Here is a 19,453-nt window from a genome sequence, read left to right on the forward strand (position 1 = left end):
GCGGCCGTGGGAGGGGCTGCGGCCGTGGGAGGAGCAGCGGCCGGTGGGAGGGGCTGCAGCCGGTGGGAGGAGCTGCGGCCGGTGGGAGGAGCAGCGGCCGTGGGAGGAGCAGCGGCCGTGGGAGGAGCTGCGGCCGTGGGAGGAGCAGCGGCCGTGGGAGGGGCAGCGGCCAGCGGCCGGTGGGAGGAGCAGCGGCCGTGGGAGGAGCTGCGGCCGTGGGAGGGGCAGCGGCCGTGGGAGGAGCAGCGGCCGTGGCAGAGGCGAGTGGCTCCTTTGCCTTCTCGCGGACCTCCCCGGACCCGCCTCCGGCAGTTGGCCTTTGGTTGGACCCGATTCGCCAAGGGGCAAAGCCGGGGCCCTGGCGATCAAGTCCCGGTCTCAGGGTCGAGGTGAGCGCCTGCGTCCGTCCCCGCGCGGGTCTGACTGCCGGGGGTGCGTCTGCACTCGGAAGGAACAGTTGCGCTCCCTCCGCCCCACCCTGTTCCCGCGCTGCGCCGGGCTGAGGAGGGGCGCCCCGAGCCCCGAGCCCGCACTGACGGGCGGAAATCGAGGTGCGCTCTCCGGCCGCAGGCTCCTGGGTGCGACCCGGGGCTGGGGGGGACCGGGCTCGGGGCTGGCTCTGCGTCGGCGAGCTGCTGCGGCATCTTGGACCCCGCGGGAGGCAAGGTCTAGCGGAACTGAAGTCGAGGCGGGAACTTGGAGGACGCTGTGCGCCCTGGCCCGGGTGGGGAAACCGAGACCCTCAGAGGGAGGCAGAGGGAGCTGGCATGCCAGCGGCCCCCGAAAGTCCCGCTCCGGACCTCTCTCTGACCTCGGGCGGACCCCGCCTGCTGCCTGCGGTCCCGTGCTCGCTGTGAGCCGGAACAAGCCAAGCGCTTCCCGCGGGTCATCCTCAGGGGCGGTGCGTGTTGTCCTTTCTCCGCCAACCCAGGCCCCTTTATCCCGGCAGATCCTGGGGCTGTGGTGGGAGCGGGACAGTGACTTGGTGTACATTACGGAGCCAGTGAGAGCTGGAGCACGTTCCCGCGGTCCCCTGGAGGCCAGGCCTCACCTCCCACCGCACCCCCACCACCCCCGGGGAATCATGGCCGGTCCGGGCTGTGCAGGCTCCGGTGCCTTCCCAGTTGCTCTGGGGAACCCTTCTCCAGGTCCTGCCCATACGGCCCGCCCTCGAGCTGTCTAGGGGTCCTCTCTTCACCGTCGTGGGAGGAATTTTGAGCGAGACCCGAGAGCCCAGGCTGGGGGGCGATCGGCCAGGCCCGAGTGCCAGTTCCAGTGCACAGCTGCAGGCTTCCTCTGAGCGCTGAGCGCAGCAGCTGGGCCTGGGGTCCACATTCCCCTGGTGGGGCTGCCCAGGGAAGGGCGGGGCAACAAGGTTGAGGCCACTGTCCTCCAGATAAGGAACGTTTCTTTGCAGGTGTTCCCCACACGGACACAGGCTCCAAGATTGGAGGGCTGATTTGCCAAGGAACACCCACCCTCCGAAGGTGCTGAGGCTCAGGTGCTGCGCCCCCAGCCATGCGCTGCCACAGACTGGTTCTGGGTCTGGGATTCTGCCTGGTGCTGGGCACGGCCCTCTGCGTTCTGTGGTGAGCATGCCCCGTGGAGTCCTCCAGCCCCACCTCAAACTCCTCTTTTGGCATCTCAGTCCCCAAAGTTGACCCCTTCAGGGGATGCCCACCTCTCCTGGCACACCTGTCCCCCAACCCCAGTAGGACCAAACTGCTTCTGAATGTTGCCTAGTACTGGCCTCCTGGCCTTTGCACTTGTTCTTGCCTCTGCCTCGACCATCCCTCTAGCTGTGTTGATGAGAAACTTGTTTATGCTCCCAGTTCACCCTGTGTGCTCCTTCTCTGAAGTTCCCTGGGCTGCCCCTCACCACACTACCACCCCTTCTTGTGTGCAGGGTCTGGAGTCAAGAGTACTCCTGCCCCAGGAATGAATGACTTCACAGGTGACTAATGACTGCATGCTGGGAGACCAAGAGGCTTTGTCCCCGAGGTCAGCCATACCCAAGGGGTGATCGGGGACTGCAGATGCACCGCTGGGGCCTTCACTCCCACTGATGTGCACCAGTGGGTTTTCAGCCTCTGGGGCAGTTGTTCAGCGGTGTTTTTCCTCCTAGGGTGTATGTCGAGAACTGGCTGCCATTCTCCTATGTTCCCTATTATCTTCCCTGCCCAGAGATCTTGTAAGTATGGGGCTGGGAGAATCGGAGGCCCTGTGGGCTGCATGGAGTGGGGGAGATGGGAGGGTTTTTGTTTGTTCATTTTATTTATTGGTTTTAGAGAGAGAGGAAGGGAGAGGGAGAGAGAGAGACATCAATGTGTGAGCGCAACATTGATCGGCTGCCTCCTGCACAGTCCCTACCAGGGACCGAGCCCGCAACCTGGGCATGTGCCCTGACCACCGGGAATCAAACCAGAACCTCTCAGTCCCATGGGACGACGCTTAGTCCACTGAGCCACACCGATGGGCAGCTTTTTCCATCTTAAAAGTTCTTTCTGTTTAATACGTTTACTTCCTGGATCAGAGACGTACGTGGAGAGGTTCCTGATCCAGCTTGTCAGGTTGCTTTCCAGAAGGGCCAGGGCACACCACACACATACCCACACTGGCCCCGGACCCCTCCTGGGAACGAGAAAATCTAAGACCAGAGTCCTGGTTTCTTTCTCTGTTTCCTGCGAGGCCCTCCTTCCCCCGGCCTTCCCACCGCCTGCATTTCCTCTTCCTGGCCACCTTCTCCCTTTGGCCTGTTTGCGTTCTCTCATCAGCCTTGGCTGAGCTTATTTGCTACTGTTTTTTTTTTTTTTTTCTCTTTCTAGTTGTCTATCTTTGGGTTCTACTGAGTTATATTTTCTGGGACCAACCACCCCGCCACTCAGTATCCCTGCAGAATGGAGCAGAGCATGGGGAAGGCTCACAGAGTCTGTGTGAGCCGGGGGGTGCTGGGTTCACCGCCTGGCACTGATGGCTCTTTATCACCCATCCACCAGCAACATGAAGCTGCAGTACAGGGGGCAGAAGCCGTTCCAGCCCGTGGCCCCGTAAGTCCACTGCCATTTCCCCCTCGTGGCCCTGGGGTGGGGGCCACCTCCCTCACCACTGGCCGTTCTCGGTTGCAGGTCACAGTACCCTCAGCCCAAGCTGCTGGAGCAAAGGTAGGTGCTGATTAGGGCCTGGGTACAGCATGAAAAGTGGGGGGACAGAGCTCTGAGCAGTAAGTTGGGGCGGTGGAGGTACCAGGTGGCCTTGGCGTTCAGGTGGACTGGGGCCTGGGCGCCCGTCTCACTCTGTCACAGGTGTGTGACCCTTGGGTAGGTCACCCCACTGCTCTGCGCTTTTTCTGCACAGGTGGATGATAATGACACCCACCTCACAGGAGGCTGGAGACGGGGCTGATGGACTGCAGGGCTCGGTGCCTGCTGCATGGCAGGTGTTCGGTCCATCATCAGTGACAATACTCACAACCCGTTTGTTAGGCACTTAGCCAGTGCCTGGCGTGCATTAACTCCTGGTCCCCCACCCCGGGAAGTAGCTGTTACAATCCCCATTTCCCACCTGAGGATGCTGAGGCCCAGAGACAGGGGTGGAGCTGGTGGAGTCAGTGTGGGAGGCAGGGCTAAGGTGGGCCTGAGGTGTTCACAGGGGAGGGTGTCAGCTCCCTGAGCCTCCCCTGCTGCCAGGCCCACAGAGCTGCTGACGCTCACGCCCTGGCTCGCACCCATCGTCTCTGAGGGCACCTTCAACCTGGACCTTCTGCAGCGCATCTACCAGCCGCTAAACCTGACCACGGGGCTCGCGGTGTTCGCTGTGGGGAGGTGAGTAGTTTATAGTCTGGGGTGAGGCCAGTCCTGGACGCAGCACCTGCCTAGGCACCAGGAAGGCCCTGAACCAGGTGCTGTGCAGGCGGAAGGTGGGGGGAGAGTGTGCTGGTGAAGGAGGGCTTCCTGGAGGAAGGGGCCTGGCCCTGGCATGGAAGGGGAGAGGGAGGCAGCCCAGGTGAGGCAGCAGCAGAAGCCTTTGTCAGGAGACCCCTGTGCCCTCCCCCTCTCTCTGCTCTCCTTGAACAGTCCAGGCAGGTACGAAGGAGGGGACCCCACAGACCACCTCACATAGTGGTCAGGCCACCAGCAGGTCCAGAGACCCAGGCTGAGCTGGCCCCACCCTCAGGACCCTCTCCCCACACCGTGTGCTGCCTGCTCTCTGGGTTCCTCCTGTTCCCCTCTCCTCCCGACCCCACCTGGCCTTTCCTATGGGGGCCACCACCGGGCAGCTTCCCTCTGGGTCCTTGCTAGGCCGCTTGAGAGAGGGACCATGATGGGACCCTCAGGCCTAAAGTACTGTCTAGATGGTAGATGGCCTACCTGCGGCCAGGTGACCCCTGGTGCAATCAGCTGTGGCCTGGAGGATGGGGCCACGTAGTTCCCCTGCACTGGGCCCCCAGCACCCAACACCACTCACTTCCCTTGATGCAGCCACTGACTGCTTCTCGGCTCCTTTCCTCTCCCTGAGCCACAGTGTCTCTGCCTGTAACGTGGGATTGCGGTGGAGTCCCTTAGAACCCGGCCTGGCACTTAGTAAGTGCTCAGTAAAACGTAGGTTGGTTTGTGAGTATAACAATCATCAGAATCATTCTTATGACAGCCCTGGCCAGTTTGGCTCAGCGGTTAGAGCGTTGGCCTGCGGTCCAGAGAGACCCAGGTTCGGTTCCCGCTAAGGGCATGTACCTCGGTTGCAGTTTGTCCCCGGCCCTGGTTGGGTCGTGCGGGTGGCAGCCACTCGATGTGTCCCTTCACATCGATGTTTCTCTCTCTCTCTCTTCCTCTCTCCCTCCCACTCTATCTGAACAAAAAATGGAAAAAAAATGTCCTCAGGTTGAGGATAAAAAAAAAATCATTCTTAGGACAGCCTTAGGTGCTGTGATTGTGGGCATTTGACAGACAAAGACCCCTAGAGTCAGATCTGAGTGACTTCTTAAGGTGGGGAGCTGAGAGGTGGACCCCGCCTGGCTGACTCCAGGCCCCGTGTGGTGCCAGCATGTGGGGGGACCCAGGCAGTGGCGCTGCTGGGGCCTGGTTGACAGGTTTTTACCGCCAGGTACACCCACTTCGTCCAGCACTTCCTGGAGTCGGCCGAGCAGTTCTTCATGCGCGGCTATCGAGTGTGCTACTACGTCTTCACCGACGACCCCGAGGCCATTCCCCCGGTGCCGCTGGGCCCCGGCCGCCTCCTCAGCGTCATCCCCGTCCAGAAGCACTCCCGCTGGGAGGAGATGTCCACGCGCCGGATGGAGACCATCAGCCAGCACATCGCCCGGAGGGCGCACCAGGAGGTGGACTACCTCTTCTGCGTCCATGTGGACATGGTGTTCCGGAACCCCTGGGGCCCTGAGACCCTGGGCGACCTGGTGGCCGCCATCCACCCGGGCTACTACGCTGTGCCCCGCCAGCAGTTCCCCTATGAGCGCAGGCATGTCTCCACTGCCTTTGTGGCAGACACCGAGGGGGACTTCTATTATGGTGGGGCAGTCTTTGGGGGACGAGTGGACAGGGTGTACGAGTTTACCAGGGGCTGCCACATGGCCATCTTGGCGGACAAAGCCAACGGCATAATGGCGGCCTGGCGGGAGGAGAGCCACCTGAACCGCCGCTTCATCTCACACAAACCCTCCAAAGTGCTGTCCCCTGAGTACCTCTGGGATGACAGGAAGCCCCGGCCACCCAGCCTGAAGCTGATCCGCTTTTCTACCTTGGACAAGAACACCAACTGGCTACGGAGCTGACGGTAGAATTGGGGCTGCCATGGATGGGAACCCAAGCCCTGCAGCCAGCTCGCCCCAGAGGGCACCCAGCTCGCCCCGGCTTGCCAGTGCCTTTCTTCTAAGCCTTAGCCGAGACCTGCCTGTTCTGCCTACCTCGCTGCCAGGAGAGGGCCTTTACAAACTGTAAAGGGCGGTACCCCCATGAGAACGCAAAGCTCGAATGTCACTCGAGAGGGCAGGGCCCAGAGGCTCCCCAGCAGCCGGGCCTGCCTGCCCACCCCCGCCCCCTTTTGTTGCTCGTTGCCCTTCGAGTTGCACTTGTCACTGCTGTTGTGAAAGGTGTGCAGGTCCCCTTTCTCTGGCTGCAGGGCTCCCAGCACTGATGTCCCCTCGCCACGCGGAGCCAGTTCACGCAGAGTGAGCCTGTGCAATGGACCAAGTCTGGGCTTTTTGGTTTCCAGTCCAGCTGCACCCCATGGCGACCACCCTCCCCTACTCGCTGCCTCCTTTGGAAGAAGGTTGCGGCAGTTTTAATAAAGGTGGCATGCCCTGGCCAGTTTGGCTCAGCGGTTGGAGCGTCGGCCTGTGGACCAGAGAGTCCCAGGTTCGGTTCCCACTAGGGGCACATACCAAAAAAATAAAAATAAAAAAAAATAAAGATGGCAAAAATAAAGATGGCATGGGCTAGGCCCTAAGTAGGGTTTTCCCACCCGTATGTCTGCGTGTCTGCTGCTGGCCACATGTGAGACAGGCAGCCCGTGGGTTGGGGGTAGGGAGGGTACTTCTCCAGAAACCCTGGGCTAAAGCTGGCTGCTACGACAGGCCGGGTTTCATCCGGCCCTCCCGGGAGGCTGGGGTGTGCAGTGTGCTGCCAGCGCCACATTCCCAGCGAGTCGAGGGGAGCAGCAGAGCCCATCCGCTGGACGCCCTGTGGGCTCAGTCCCTGAGCCCTCCTGCATCCAGGTCAGCCTCAGCCCTGAGGCCACTGGCAGGCATGCTGAGGCCCAGAAGGAGACCTGTGAGGCCAGCGTGGCCCCCCAAGGACTTGAGAGCCCCATGGTGGTTCTATCTCCCTAGGGTAGGGGTGGGCTCAGAGCTTGGTGGCCCAGTGGCAGCAGCATCTTTGCCTTGGAGAGGAGAGATGGAGGGCAGGAAGGGGTGCACTCTAGCCATATCAGGATGAGACCCCTCTACCTGGCCACCCCTGGCAAAGCTGGGTGCCAGCCTGGATCCCGCTCTTCCTGCAACGTGTGGTTTGGCTGGTGATCACAGGGGTGGGGCAGGCCGAGTGACCAGTGTGAGGAGATAGCCGGGGCTGGAGAGGCGCTGGAGTGCTTTCTGGGCAAAGGGACAGAGTGGCCTTGTGGCCCGTGTGTCCCCAGTGCGGCGCACCTTCCCAGGGCAGTCTGGACCTGCCTCAGGGGAGGCAAGAGTCTGAAGCAGGGCTGTGCTGAAGAGCAGGCCCGGCCCCACTGTGGGTCTGAACCCAGGTCAATCACCCCAAAGGCTTGCGCTGGAGCCTAGGGGGTGGTCTCTGAGCCCAGCGGCGTATTTGTAACTTTGTCCATTTACCTCTGCAATTTAAAAAACTTCAGAACCCCCAAAACTGATCTATTCTGGCAATACTGGTGCCCAGCCCTGGCCGCTGTGGTCAGTTGGTTGGGCATCCTCCTGTGCACCACTCTCCGTCAGGGCACATGCCTGGGGTTGCAGGCTCCATCCCCAGTAGGGGGCGTGCAGGAGGCAGCTGGTCAATGTTTCCCTCACATCGCTGTTTCTCTCCCTCTCCCTCTCTCTCTAAAACGCAATAATAAAAACAAGATTGGTGCCCATAGGTCAGATCTGATCCTGTCAGGCGGGCTGCGGGGACTGTCTCCAGGCACGCCCACCTCTGCTAGGTCAGGCTGGTTCTCACCCCCCACCCCCTTAATTCTTCCCATCCATGGAGCATCCCTGGCCTAGGCCCTCAGCTCCTTTTAGGGAAGTAGCCTGGACCCTGGTGAGGTTCCAGCAGTTGGGTCCTGTCACTGGTGTCTAAGGACTATGCCCTGGATGGGGACCAGGGTCAGCCATAGTCCCCAGGGGCAGGGGCCAAGGCTGAGAAGGCTCTGGGTCTGAGAGACATTAGGCCCAAAGCTGGGCCGGGAGTGAGGTGGGGGCTCTTCTCCCCTACAAGGCTGACTCAGGCCACCCCTGGCCAGGGAGCCCCAACATAAGACAAGGCTTTCTGATGGTCAGCGCAGGGCTGGATAGCAAAGAGCAAGGATTCTGGGCTCCCAGTTCACGGTGGGAGTTGGTCACTCCGAGCTGAGTACAGGGCCACTGCTCATCTACAAAGTGGTGAAAGCACTGAGCGTCCAGGGGGCTCCCGAATAGCAGTGACTACCCCCAACACTCACCCACATGGGGGTGGAGCTCCCTCCTCTTTGGACTGCTCTGGCCCCCTTCGTCCAGCCGGGCTGCAGCAGGGATAAGATGGACCCTGTGTCTGGGGTCCTAACAGGAAGAAAGGGGCGGGGGTGTGGACCGGGCGGCCTCACCTTGCTGCCTACGCTCGGCGTCCATTACCATTTCCAGGTTCCCCTGACCCAACCATCCACCGAGCTGCCTCTGCAGGTGGCAAACGGGGACCAGGACGAAAGGATGGGGGTGCATGTGCGATGACTCCCATGTCTCCAGGTCGCCACGCTCTCACGGCCCAGCACCCGGCGGACCTCGCCTGGTTGGGTTGGGGCGCCCCGAGGTCCTAAGGAGGCGTAGGAAGCACGCTGCAGGCGGCGAGGGCGGCAGCCACCGAACCCACCGAGCGGGGTCCTCCGTGTGCTGCGCGCGCGCGGCAAGGCGGGGCTCGCGAGTGCGCGCTGTCCGCGGGCCCGCCGCGCGCCCGGCGTGGATTCCGGGCCCAGCTGCGCGGGCGGGGTGCACACACCCGAGGCAGGCTGGTGCGCGCCCCCGAGCTCGCCCGGCGGGGCCCGCCCCTCACACCTGCGGCGGGCCGGGGCGGGGCCGCGGCTGACCCCGCCCACCCGGCCGCTGCCCGGGAGCCCGGGCGGAACCGTGCGGCGGGGCCCGAGCGGCCGGCGGCGCGGCGCAGACAATGGGAGCGGCGCTGGCGGCGGGGGCTGCGGAGCCCCGGGCCCGGCGGGGACAGGAGGCCGCGCCATGAGCCTCGCAGCCGGGCGCCTCCCTGTGCGGCGCGCGGGCCGAGGCGAGCGGCCTCTGCGAGTCCCGGGCCCCACCCTGGGGCCGGCGATGCGCTGCCAGGGCCGAGAATGATGGTAGATTGCCAGGTGAGTGCCACGCCGGGCCTGGTCGCCCTCCCCGGCGTCGCGGGTGGAGGGAGGACCGCATGTCCCCGCCACACCCCATCCGGCGGGGAGGCAGCGCGGCACTGCGTTCACGCTCAGCGCGCGCTTACGCAGTTCCGCGTTCAACCCCTCCTGGTACAATTTGGAAACTGAGGCCAGGAGAAAAGCAGGGACTGGCCCGGGGCCCACGAGGTGGGCAGAATCCCGAGGAGCCGGGAAGGTTCCAGGGTACGAGGCCAGCCTCAATTCTTCCATGGGGTTTATCTTGGGCATGAGAGCTCCTAAGATCCTGGGGGAACCCCTGTTCACCCCTCCCTTGTGGGGCCCTTTCCTCTGGGCATCCCCACGTGGGCACAGGCACGTACACACACATTGACTTCACAGGTGGGGCCCATGGAGTGTGTTCAGAGGAGTACACACTGTGCAGGTGATGGGAAATCAGAAAGAGGCTGGAGGTAGCCCAGCCATCAGGAGCATCTAGTCTCCTAGCAACATGTCCGGTGGGTCCATAACCTAGGGAGGGGAGAAATGCCAGACTGATGGCCAGGGGGTCCCAAAGGTGCCCAGGGGTCTGCCTGGGCCGGGGCCATACCCAGGGCGGCGTGGAGAGGACTTGGAGACCTGCATCCTTCACTCTGGGTTTCTGGAACTAGGAGGAGACACCCACTGCCCCTATCATGGAGGGGGCTACAGGAGAGAAGGCCTCAGCCTATTCCTCTATAAATTGGGGTGCACGGGGATGGTGTCACACCGAGGCTCCCATGGGCTCCTACAAGAGTCTGTTGTTCCTGGCTCTCCATCCATGACCCACTGTGCTCTGAGTCCTTGGAAAATGCTTTATACTCCCCTGAAGTCCTGAACAGCCTGGGGGTTTGGAGGTCCTGGGACCTGGGTAGTGCAGAACATGACAAAGCACCGGACTACTCATTGGGGACCAAGGACAAGGCCATCCTTGTTGGAGCCTTGGGGTCTTCATTTGGAAGTAGGTATGGAGTTATTGCCCTGGCTGGGGTGAGGAGGCCTCATGAATGAACTAGTACAATGGGGAGAAAGAGGGGAGTGAGAGGGGCTCTGGGGTCCCAGAAATTGCCCCCAGAGCTTGCAGGTCCTGTTCCTTTGCCCTCTGGTGCCAGGGAGAGCAGCTGCCTTGACTACATCCAAACAAAGGTGTATGTTTGTTTTCTGGTTTTCTTGCCTGGGGCTGCAGTGCTGTGGCTGACCACCAGTGGGCGGGCTGTGCCCAATGGAGCTGCTAGAGCAGGGAAGGGACACCCAGGGGTCATTCTGGGCATCCCGCTGCCTTGGACCCAACATGCACCTTTTATTATTAGTCTCCATGTCCACAGTGTGAGCAGCTCAGAGGTGGGAGGGGCTCCAAGACCCTCTCATTGGTCATCCAGTGTCTGTGCCCGAGCGTTCACCCTGAGCAAGCCCCACATGGTCCCCGCCTGGAGGGGCAGATGGACAGATGCACAAATGCAATCAGTGCTGTGGGGAAAGGAAGCAGGTGCGGAGGGGGCGGGACCCTAGGTGGGGTCTAAAGGTCTCCTGGGTGACATTTATGCTGTGACCAGAAGGACAAGAGGAGCCAGCCCTGCACAGGTTGGGAACAGTGGGTTGGGGATAGGCGGAGCTGAAGGTGTGGCGGCTGGAGAAGGTGTCCTGTGCTCAGGGTCGGTCTGAGGAGTTGCAACGCTGAGGAGGAGGATGGGGGCTGGTATCTGTTGAACACTCACCTGTCCTCTGTCCTCACTGCCCCAGGTCACCACCTGCATGCGCAGCGGGTCCTGGGGCTGTGCCTGGAGCTGCCTGGCGTGGCAGCACTTGTGTGGGTAGCAGAGGCGGGGCCAGTGGGGGGCTGTATTTGTTTCCTGGGGCCGCTTTAACAAAATGCCACGAACCGGGTGGTTGGAACGACAGACGTTTCTTCTCTCAGTTCTGGAGAGCAGAAATCCAAAGTCCAAAATCCAGGTGTCGGCAGCACCACGCCCCCCCCTGACGGCTGAAGAGGCAACTTCCTGCCCCTTCCAGCTTCTGGGTGGTGGCTGCCGGCTTCTTCGTGTTCCTTGTCCTTTCGATTCCGCACTCCAAACTCATGGCCCCCTGTGTCTGTGTCCAGTGTTCCCTCTTCGTCTAAGGACATCAGTCATTTGATTTTGATGAGGACCTTCATCCAGTGTGACCTCATCTTAATGTGACTGTATCCGCCAAGACCCTATTTCCAAATAAGGTCTTGCTCGCACGTGCCTGGGTTAGTTAGGACTTCAACATATCTTTGGGGGTAAGGGGTGAGGCGCAGTCCAACCCACAACAGGGACACGAGTGAGTCTTTCCCTGAAGGCCAGGTCCCCAGGTGCCCGCAGGTACAAGAGAAGCACATGGGTCTGAGGCCGGTCTCTGGGACTTGCCCGCAGCTGGGGGTTGCGGGTGTCAGTGGAGCCTGGGATGCGCTCAGGGACAACAACGGTCTCCCCTGGCTCGAGGGGTCCTGGTGCAGTGCCAGCAGGTGGCACTGTGACCCTGGGGCTGCCCCAACTCAGCTTTGAGCGACAGCACCATAGACAAAGGTCTCCCCTTCCAGTTTCCAGGAGACGAGGCTCAACTGTAAACAGACCAGGTGCACAGTCATTTCAGGGGTGACATACTGCGGAGGTGGGGCCATGGGGTCACCACCATGGCAACTTGGATGGGCAGCCAGGGGGCCGGCGGGGCAGAGGTGTGTTGTCAGGGGCCCTCCACCTGCTAGCTGAGCTGGCCCTGCTCAGTGGTTCCAGGGGTACTGCCACTGTGGTTACCCCTGTGCTCTCCCCACAGCTCTGTTACCACAGGGCAGGGTGTGCCCCAGTCTGGGGCACTCGGAAGGCAGCCGTGGCCATGAGTGGGCTGTCGGGCAGGTTGAGGCTGGAGGGGTCCCTTCCCCAGAGACCCTGTCCCAAGGGGGGCGATGCTGCTTAAACTCCCCGTTTGCCTGGTGGGGTCCGCCCTATCCTCCTCTAAAGCAGGGAAGGCCCTGGGCTCCCCACTGGAGAGTGGGCTCCCACAGATGTCCATGAGGGAGCCAAGTCCTCCTGGAGTGGAGACCATTTCTTACGGTGACCCCTGGGCGCTTCTGACGCCACAATTTCAATGCCACTAGCTCTTGACGGCAGGTCATTGATTTGAGCAACAGCTGTTTATCGGGGGCCTCTGTGCTGAGCACCTGGCCTGCTCAGAGCACCTGGGCTCCCGTGTGAGGAGACCGTAGACCAGGGGTGTCGGGACAGGGCGGGGAACAGACGAGCCCGTGGAGAAGGCAGTGGGCCGCCCTCTGGCACACCAGCTCTGCAGAGGAACCTCCCAGGCCACCCCCACTCCTCCCGTGCTGGGCCTGGTAATGCCCACCGGCCCAGAGGGCCTCCCGTGCACCTGGCCCTGGGCTGCCGTTTTCACTGGCTGTGTGATATGGGTGCCACAGCCTCCTCACGGCGGGGAAACTGGGCACGGAAGCCTAGGTAGTGGCAGGGCTGGCCAGGGCAAGTCCCTGCTGCAGACAAGCCTGGAAGGGGTCGGCAGGGTGCTGGGACCACATTTCTTCCAATTACAGTGAGCTGCCAGCAGCCGGGGTGGGGCCGGCCCCAAGGTGGTGGTTACAGTGGGCGTGGAGAGGCGAACAGGGCTAATGAGCCCCTTCGTCCTCATCCCTCTAATGGAGGCCTTGGCTCTGGACTCTGCATTTTCTCAGGTTCTGGGGTTTTGAACCTCAAGGAGTCGGTCTTCTCTTAGGGTCCCAGCTGGGCGGGTCTCAGTGGGATGGGGGGGTGCGCTTATGAACTTCGGAGCCTCCTCCCAGGGCAGCCAAGCCAGGGAGAGGGCATTCCCCCTAAAAATGACAAGCCCCAGATGGGGGAGTTCCCATGGCAACTCAGAGCAGTTGCTTGGCAACTACAGGACCCCAAAATACTTGCCTGCAAGAGGGCTCAGAGCTTGGGGCTTTCCCAGGGCCTGTGTGTAAACCTCAGCTACTCCTCATGGCCAATCCACCCCCTTCAGCAACACCCCCATCCTTCCTGAGGAAAACCCCAGCCCCCCCTCCCCATTGGCTCACCCTCCAGCCAGCCACCTGGCAACACAGGCGATTTCCTGGATACAGTGACAGGTGACAGTGAATAGGTAGAATGTCAGAAAATACAGGGTCGGAAGGCACAGTGAAGGAGGCCAGGTGCCAGCCAGCGTGGGGAGGGTTAGGGTGCCCTGTGCTTTGCATCCCTTGTCCCCTGCAGCCTTGAGCGACCTGGTCCTCGGGGCAGGATGGCAGGGCAGGAAGTGGCCGGGGTGAGTCCCTGTGGCTCCTGGCCCAGGGGGAGGCAGGCAGCCTCCCCGGTAAGGCTTTGGAGATGGACCCCTGAATCTGTACCCCGCCCAGCTCAGCACTGTGCCTGGGTGTCCTGGGATGGGTACTGAACGCCTCTGAGGAAAGTACCCAGCGAGGGGCCATGGGGAGACGGCAGGAAATCGGCCTGTGGGCTGTCTTGGGGTCTGCTTTAGTTTGTGGGTGCTAACCCTGTGCTCAGCAGTAAGAGGACACAAATGGGGGCTGTGTCCAGCTGGAGGGAGGGAGGTGCACAGCCCCTGCCCACAGGAGGGAACCTCGCTAGTGGAGTGGAGGGGGAGGGGTTAGGCTTTGGAGTAGGTGAAGGGGGGTCCAGTGGCCTGCACGCGCTCTCTCTGGGCATAGCAGTGAGGGGTGGAAATGTTGATGACCCCCCCAGGGGCTTCAGGGTACACACTCAGGGAGCCAGTATTGTAATCTGACCTTGACTGTTCTCTCAGTGTGACCTTGGGCCACACATAACCTCGCCCCTCTGAGCCTCCCAGCCACATCTGTCACACCGGGAGGGGTGTGCCCGCCTTCAGAGTTGCGGGGAGGCTGGCATGGCACCCTGTCCCTGTGCTGGACTGTGTGGGGTGTGTGGGCAGTGGCGGGCATTCTGGTTGATGCCGGGCAGACTGCACAGCCGGACTGTCTCACAGACCCCCCTTGGAGCCAGAGGTGGGAGGAGGGGCGGGCGAGGGCTGCAGACAATGGCCCGAGGGAGGGGGGCAGGGCTGGGAGGAGCAGGGGGGCTGGGTTCCGGGGAACGCAGGTGGCGTCCCTGCCCACGTTCATGCTGGTGGTCCCACCGAGCGCGTGGAGAAGGTGAGCCCATCCGCAGGGGCCTGGAGGGGAAGGAGGCCACCCCTCACCCCACCGCCGCAGTGAGCCAGGGCAGAGGGGCAGGAGTGGTCAGCTGTCAGAGGGGGCTAAGACACTAGAATACGGGAGTGTGGTCCCACCCACCTCCTGGTGCAAAGTTCAGGAGAAGGAGTCTGCTTGGCCCTCCCCAGCTTAAGAGCAGGCCGAATACACGTGGGGCTAGAGGGCAACCCTCCTGGGGTGGGCGGGGTCCAGAACTGATTCTCTTGGGAAAGGCATGAGGGCCCTTCTCTGGTCACCACCCAACACTCCAGGTGTGTCCACCTGCCTGTGTGGAGCTGGTCAGTTGAAGGAAGTGCCCTGGCCGGTGAGTGGCCCAGAGTCCAGCCCCCCCCCCCCCATCCTGCCCCTCAGGCCTTTGTTCCAGGAGGCGGTTCCCTGTGATCGCCCAGCGCAGACCTGGGAGGAGGAGGGGATGTGAGCCTCTGGGCTGTCACCATCCAAACCTACTCCATCCAGGGGGAGTTTTAATCCGCCCACCCTCCTCTGGTGGGCTGCGGGCCAAGGGAGCGGGCAGCCAGCCCTGGGCCCTGACCGTCTCCACCGCCGTCCGTCCGGAGGCGCCCTGCCCCGGGGCCTGTGGGAAGTTGAGGCTGTCTAGAAGTGGGGGGGGAGGGGGGCTGGGAGTGAATGGGAGCCCTGGATGGAACCAGACAGGTAGGTTCCTTAGTTCTGAGCCTTGGTCGCTTCACCTGTGGGCTCATGGATGTCAAGGTGTGTGAAGTGTTCCTGAAGCACCTGGTGCGTGTCACGAGAGACCCTCTGCCGGTGACAGAATGTCTTTCCGCTCAGTGGAAGGCACATGGTGGAGGGGCCCACCCGCTGTGAAGACGGGCAGCCAAGGCTGGCGGTGGACCCTGAGTTGAATCCACATTTTTCCAGATGGGGAAGCAGGGTCCAGAGAAGTTGAGCAAATTGCCCAGGGCAGACAGTGAGCCCCCCCTGGGTGGCCTTACTCCCTGAGACCAGAGTTTCACATCCGAGCCCCTCTAAGGTGTGCCAACCAGGAAGTTGCCGGGGTGTCCTTTGACCCTCTGGTTGCTCAGGGTTGAAATTCAAGGGTGAGGCAGTGGACCTGGCCTGAGGCCCTGGGTGAGGGCAGGTGACACTCTGGGCATTGTGGGCAGTGTCCAGCTTGGGGGCTGAGCTGGCGTCCCTGTCCACCTCCCTCATAGCAGATGGTTGCGATTCTTCATGATTTCAAGGGGAGTTTCCTTCCCAGATTCTCAGGACTGGAAAATCCCACCACAAAGCACAGGCTGCCTTCCCCTCTCTCCAGCCCTGGCATGGTGCGGGCACATCTGCAAGGGGGCCAAAGGGGGACCACGGTGGTCCGCCGGGGCTCCTGGGGTGCAGTCCTGCACCTGCATGTGGGAGTGGGTGGGTGCTTGGGAGCATCACACTGCCTTAGGTGCTTACGTGCACCTCTGAGTGGTCTGTGACCATGTGTGTCATTGTGTGCCACCTGTGTGCATGGCAGTGTCCAAGGTTTGGCAGAGGGACAGTGGGTGGCAGGAGGGTGGGACAAAGGCAGTGTCTCTGAAACTAGTCACTTAGCCCCAGGGCCCTGGGAACCCAAGGCATTGCCCACCCCTCGCCTGGGGAACGTCCTTGCTGGACAAAGCCTGTGGGAAAGAGGGCAGCAGGCACCAGCCCCGTCACCTCCCTGCAGCCAGCTGGAGCCCCGGGCCCTTTCCAGAGGCCAGGGCAGCTCAGGAGGTCCCCCTCTGAAAGGACAGTCTTGCTTCCCAGCCCCTGAGCCCCCACAGGCGGGTGGTGGCACCGGGCACGCAGTGTCCCTGGCACGGCAGGCAGACTCCTCACTACAAGGGCCCATTTGTCCCAACTTCCCCAGCCCTGAAACCCCAAGTGACCAGGCTCTGCTGGGCACAGGGGCTCAGCTCCCTCTCCCCAGCCTCAGCAGGCCCTCGTTCTGCTTTTCCGAGGGGCTTCTTAGCCCGGCAAACACTAAGGCGTCCTCCATTTACCCCAGCAGCAGAGACATTCCCCACTCAAGGCATGAAACACACATTGAGGAAGGAGAAACCCAACAGGTTGAACCAAAGCTGAACTGCCTGCCTGCTTCCCCTCCCCCCCACCGACACCCCAAGGCTCACTGGCCTCCTGCTCTGACTCCCCCGCTTGGGCTTGCCTCCCATGTCCACTCCCAACCTCCTCTCTGGGAAGCACTTTCGTGGCAGGTTGGCAAAGGGCCAGGCTCTTCCTCCTTGCCACCCGCAGGTCCTTCTCCAGCCTTGTCACCTCCTCCCGGAAGCTTTCCTGGTGACCTTCCCACAAGGAAGGCTTTGGCCCCGAACTCTGAGTATTTGCAAGTCCAGGAACTTTGAAGCTGGGGGAACCATCTGGACCGTCGAGTCCACTTGCTCATCCAGGTGTTGGTTGGATCCCCGTGTGCCAGGGACCGTGCTGGATGCACCCGGGAAGAGAGGCCCTGCTCTCCAGGAACTCACACCCCTTCCCGGTTCAAACAGCGGGAAGAACGTCAAAGGCGCCCGTTGCAGTCCTGCGTGCATGTGGGTGTGGAACAGCCGCCCCCCTGCCCATCGGCAGTCGGACTAGCTGCAGGCCAGTCAGGCCTCGTTCGGGCTCCTGGGCACGAGGGGGCGCAGAGCCCTGTGGGGTGGTTGGGGCGGGCACGAAACTGTCCCCCAGTTGGTGAATTCTTTTATTCACGTCTTTCCTGCATGGTACTTTCTCAGCTCACACACTCTGTTAAAGCCGCAGCGCCCCAAGCCCCTGCACGAGCCTCGTCCTAAGTGCCTGCAGCCAGTACCGCACCGGACCCGGCTGGGCTCTGGGGGCAGAGGTGGTCTCAGGACGAGGCTCAGCGAGGGCGGCCACTTGCCCACTTCCCCCGGCCAGTGAGGAGCAGGCTGGGGGTTTGAACACAGCCCCCGCTCGTAGCTGCCGCTCTGGTTCTCAGTTGGACGTTGGACTCCTTGCGAGCTAGGTGTGGGGGCGGGCCCGAGGGGACAGGAGCTGTCCTCGGCTGCCGTGCAGGGGGGCTGCCGGGGCCCTTGGCGGCACTGGCTTCTGCCAGGCACAGTGCCAGCGGGAGCGGCTGGGGCGGGGCCTGGATTCTCGGATCCTCGGCTTCTTGGCAACCTGTGTGACTCTGGGTTGGTAAAAGGCCAGCCAACGCAGGGGAGCCATGTGGCGTGAACAGCAGCAGGGACAGCCCACCCGGGGTTACTCTTCTGCCTGGGGTGTGGCCAAACCTCAGTTGCTAAATCAGCACACCCCTCCTCACCTGTTCCCCAGCAGGTGCTCCCTGTGGCTCTGCCATGCCGGGGGTTCCCCAGGTCTCCCCCTGACGGCTCTCCTCCCACAAGTCACTCTGAGGCTCCGGCCCCGCAGTTCTGGAAAGCAGGGGTCTCTGCCCACAAAGGGCACCATGAGGACAGACTCATTCTGGGCTCTTGTAAAAGGCTGGGAGGCTCAGCCAGACTGCTGTGTGGCTTTGGGTGAGTTTGGTACCATCTCTGAGCTTTTGTCCCTGAGCTCACCTGCAAACCTGGCTCGTATACCATAACGATGAAGTGATACCCGCACTGGCACATCAGTGGGTGTGGAAATACTGAGGGGTTGCTGACTCCGGCTTCGGCACTGGGGTGGTGAAGAGGACAGATGGACATGGAAGTCGGGATCTCGAGCTGGGCCTCATGCAGGGGACGGAGCCTCTGCCTCGCTGACAGGGACCCGGCGGTCCCAAGCCTGCCTGTGCTGCTGGGGACAAACCCACTCGTGACCGTGAAGCTGCTGCAGAGTGGAGGAAAGCCAGCCGCCCTGGGGGCTCACAGGCCTGCTGTGCACTGCCCCACCGCGGCCTTGGGCGTTATCTGCCCTCTCTGGGCCGCAACTGTCTCAGTTTTACAGCAGAGGTCATGACTCAGCTTCATCAGATGCCCGATGGGAAAGTGCTTTGTCCCCATCTCGAGCGCCAAAGGCAGGGCCAGGCTGGACCCTGGGGTGTGGGGGCCACAGGAGCGGCTCCTGCCTCCAGGGCTTCTAAAGGTGGCAGGAAGGAGGAGCACTCTGGGCTGCAGGGTGGCGGATGTTTGCAGTGCCCTGGTCCCCAGCAGTCTCTCAGTCAGAGCCAAAGAGGGAGGAGAGGCCAGGGGTAGACGCGCATCCGGACCCAAGCCCTCTTCCCAGCTTGGGCTGCGTCACTGGCTTTCACAGCTGTGGCGTCACCCTGCCTAGCAGAGCCGGGCTGGCAGGGGCTGTGTGTTAAGCGACTTGATCCTGGGCCTCAGGTTCCCAGAATCGAGAGAGAGGCACTAGCCCCCAGCCCCCAGCCAGACCCCGGGGCAGCTCAGCCTGCTGCAGGAAGGAGGAGCAAAGCCCGGCAAGGCCTCTCCTATCTGCTTCCTGAGCAGGATGTCATGCATGTAAACAGACCGGAGAGGAGTCACCACTCCGCTGAGTCACAGCTCCTAGCGACAGCCACGTCGTGTTTATCAACAACAGGCCTCACCCCACCAGGCCTGCCCCCAGGAGCTGGAAGGGGAGGCCCCTGCAGGTGTGGGCTGCCGCAGAGGGTTGAGTCCGGGCACGTGTGTCCATGAGCTGGGTTTTATGTCTGGGCTGCTGTGTGGCTGGCCAGGTGCAGTGTCCCGCGGCCACCTGGCATGGAGGGCAGAGCACTGTGGGGCCAGCGGCAGGCCACATGACCTCGGTGTCCAGGGACCCGTGAGGTGTCGGCAGTCAGAACCGCACCAGGCGCCAGGCCAGTGGAGTCTGATGAGACCTCCGTTCAGCAGCCTCAGTACTCGGGTGTTGGCTGAGAAAGAATGCAGAGCCGAGATTCAAATGAGAAGAGAAAGCTTATTGAGAAAGTCACAGGGACAGAAGGAGTGAGCAGTGGAAAGGGGCTCAGGGAGCAAGTTACAGAGGACAAGAAGGGCCCTTGGCGCTTAGGAGAGGGCAGGGGTACGGCCCCGGAGCGGGAGAGGAGGACCACGAGCAGGTGCAGCTCCGAGTGGGGGAGCCAGCTGGGTCCGCCATCCTACGCGCTTTTAAGGGCAGGGATTTTAGGGGCAGTCCCAGGGGTGATCGCAGAATATTCATCAGCTTTCCAGGCCTGAAGGTCTCCCCGAGGCAGCCAGGGACCCTTGTCTGGTTTTG

The 19,453-nt window shown here is 62.1% G+C and overlaps 2 protein-coding genes across 3 annotated transcripts in view; both read left to right on the forward strand.

Moving 5' to 3' along the window:
* The first annotated feature begins 264 nt into the window (after nt 1-264).
* On the forward strand, nt 265-5,892 carry GBGT1 (globoside alpha-1,3-N-acetylgalactosaminyltransferase 1 (FORS blood group)). 2 transcript variants are annotated; one of them, XM_036261172.1, is made up of 7 exons: nt 265-389; nt 1,418-1,589; nt 2,126-2,191; nt 2,997-3,047; nt 3,126-3,161; nt 3,687-3,821; nt 5,101-5,892. In XM_036261172.1, exons 2-7 carry the CDS (start codon nt 1,519-1,521, stop codon nt 5,783-5,785), a joined length of 1,044 nt encoding a protein of 347 aa, XP_036117065.1. In that variant the 5' UTR covers nt 265-389; nt 1,418-1,518; the 3' UTR covers nt 5,786-5,892. The 2 variants fall into 2 exon arrangements, with proteins under 2 accessions (XP_036117065.1, XP_036117066.1); XM_036261173.1 differs by lacking the exons at nt 265-389; nt 1,418-1,589 and adding an exon at nt 1,880-2,001.
* A 3,103-nt stretch (nt 5,893-8,995) lies between these two features.
* The window catches only part of RALGDS (ral guanine nucleotide dissociation stimulator), a 40,213-nt gene continuing 29,755 nt past the window's right edge, over nt 8,996-19,453 (forward strand). Inside the window, exon 1 of the mRNA XM_036260950.1 lies at nt 8,996-9,054. Coding sequence (XP_036116843.1) covers nt 9,037-9,054 — 18 coding nt within the window. The 5' untranslated portion in view covers nt 8,996-9,036. The remainder of the gene's footprint in view (nt 9,055-19,453) is intronic.

This window comes from Molossus molossus, unplaced genomic scaffold (assembly GCF_014108415.1).
Source record: "Molossus molossus isolate mMolMol1 unplaced genomic scaffold, mMolMol1.p scaffold_m16_p_14, whole genome shotgun sequence".
Lineage (NCBI taxonomy): Eukaryota > Metazoa > Chordata > Mammalia > Chiroptera > Molossidae > Molossus > Molossus molossus.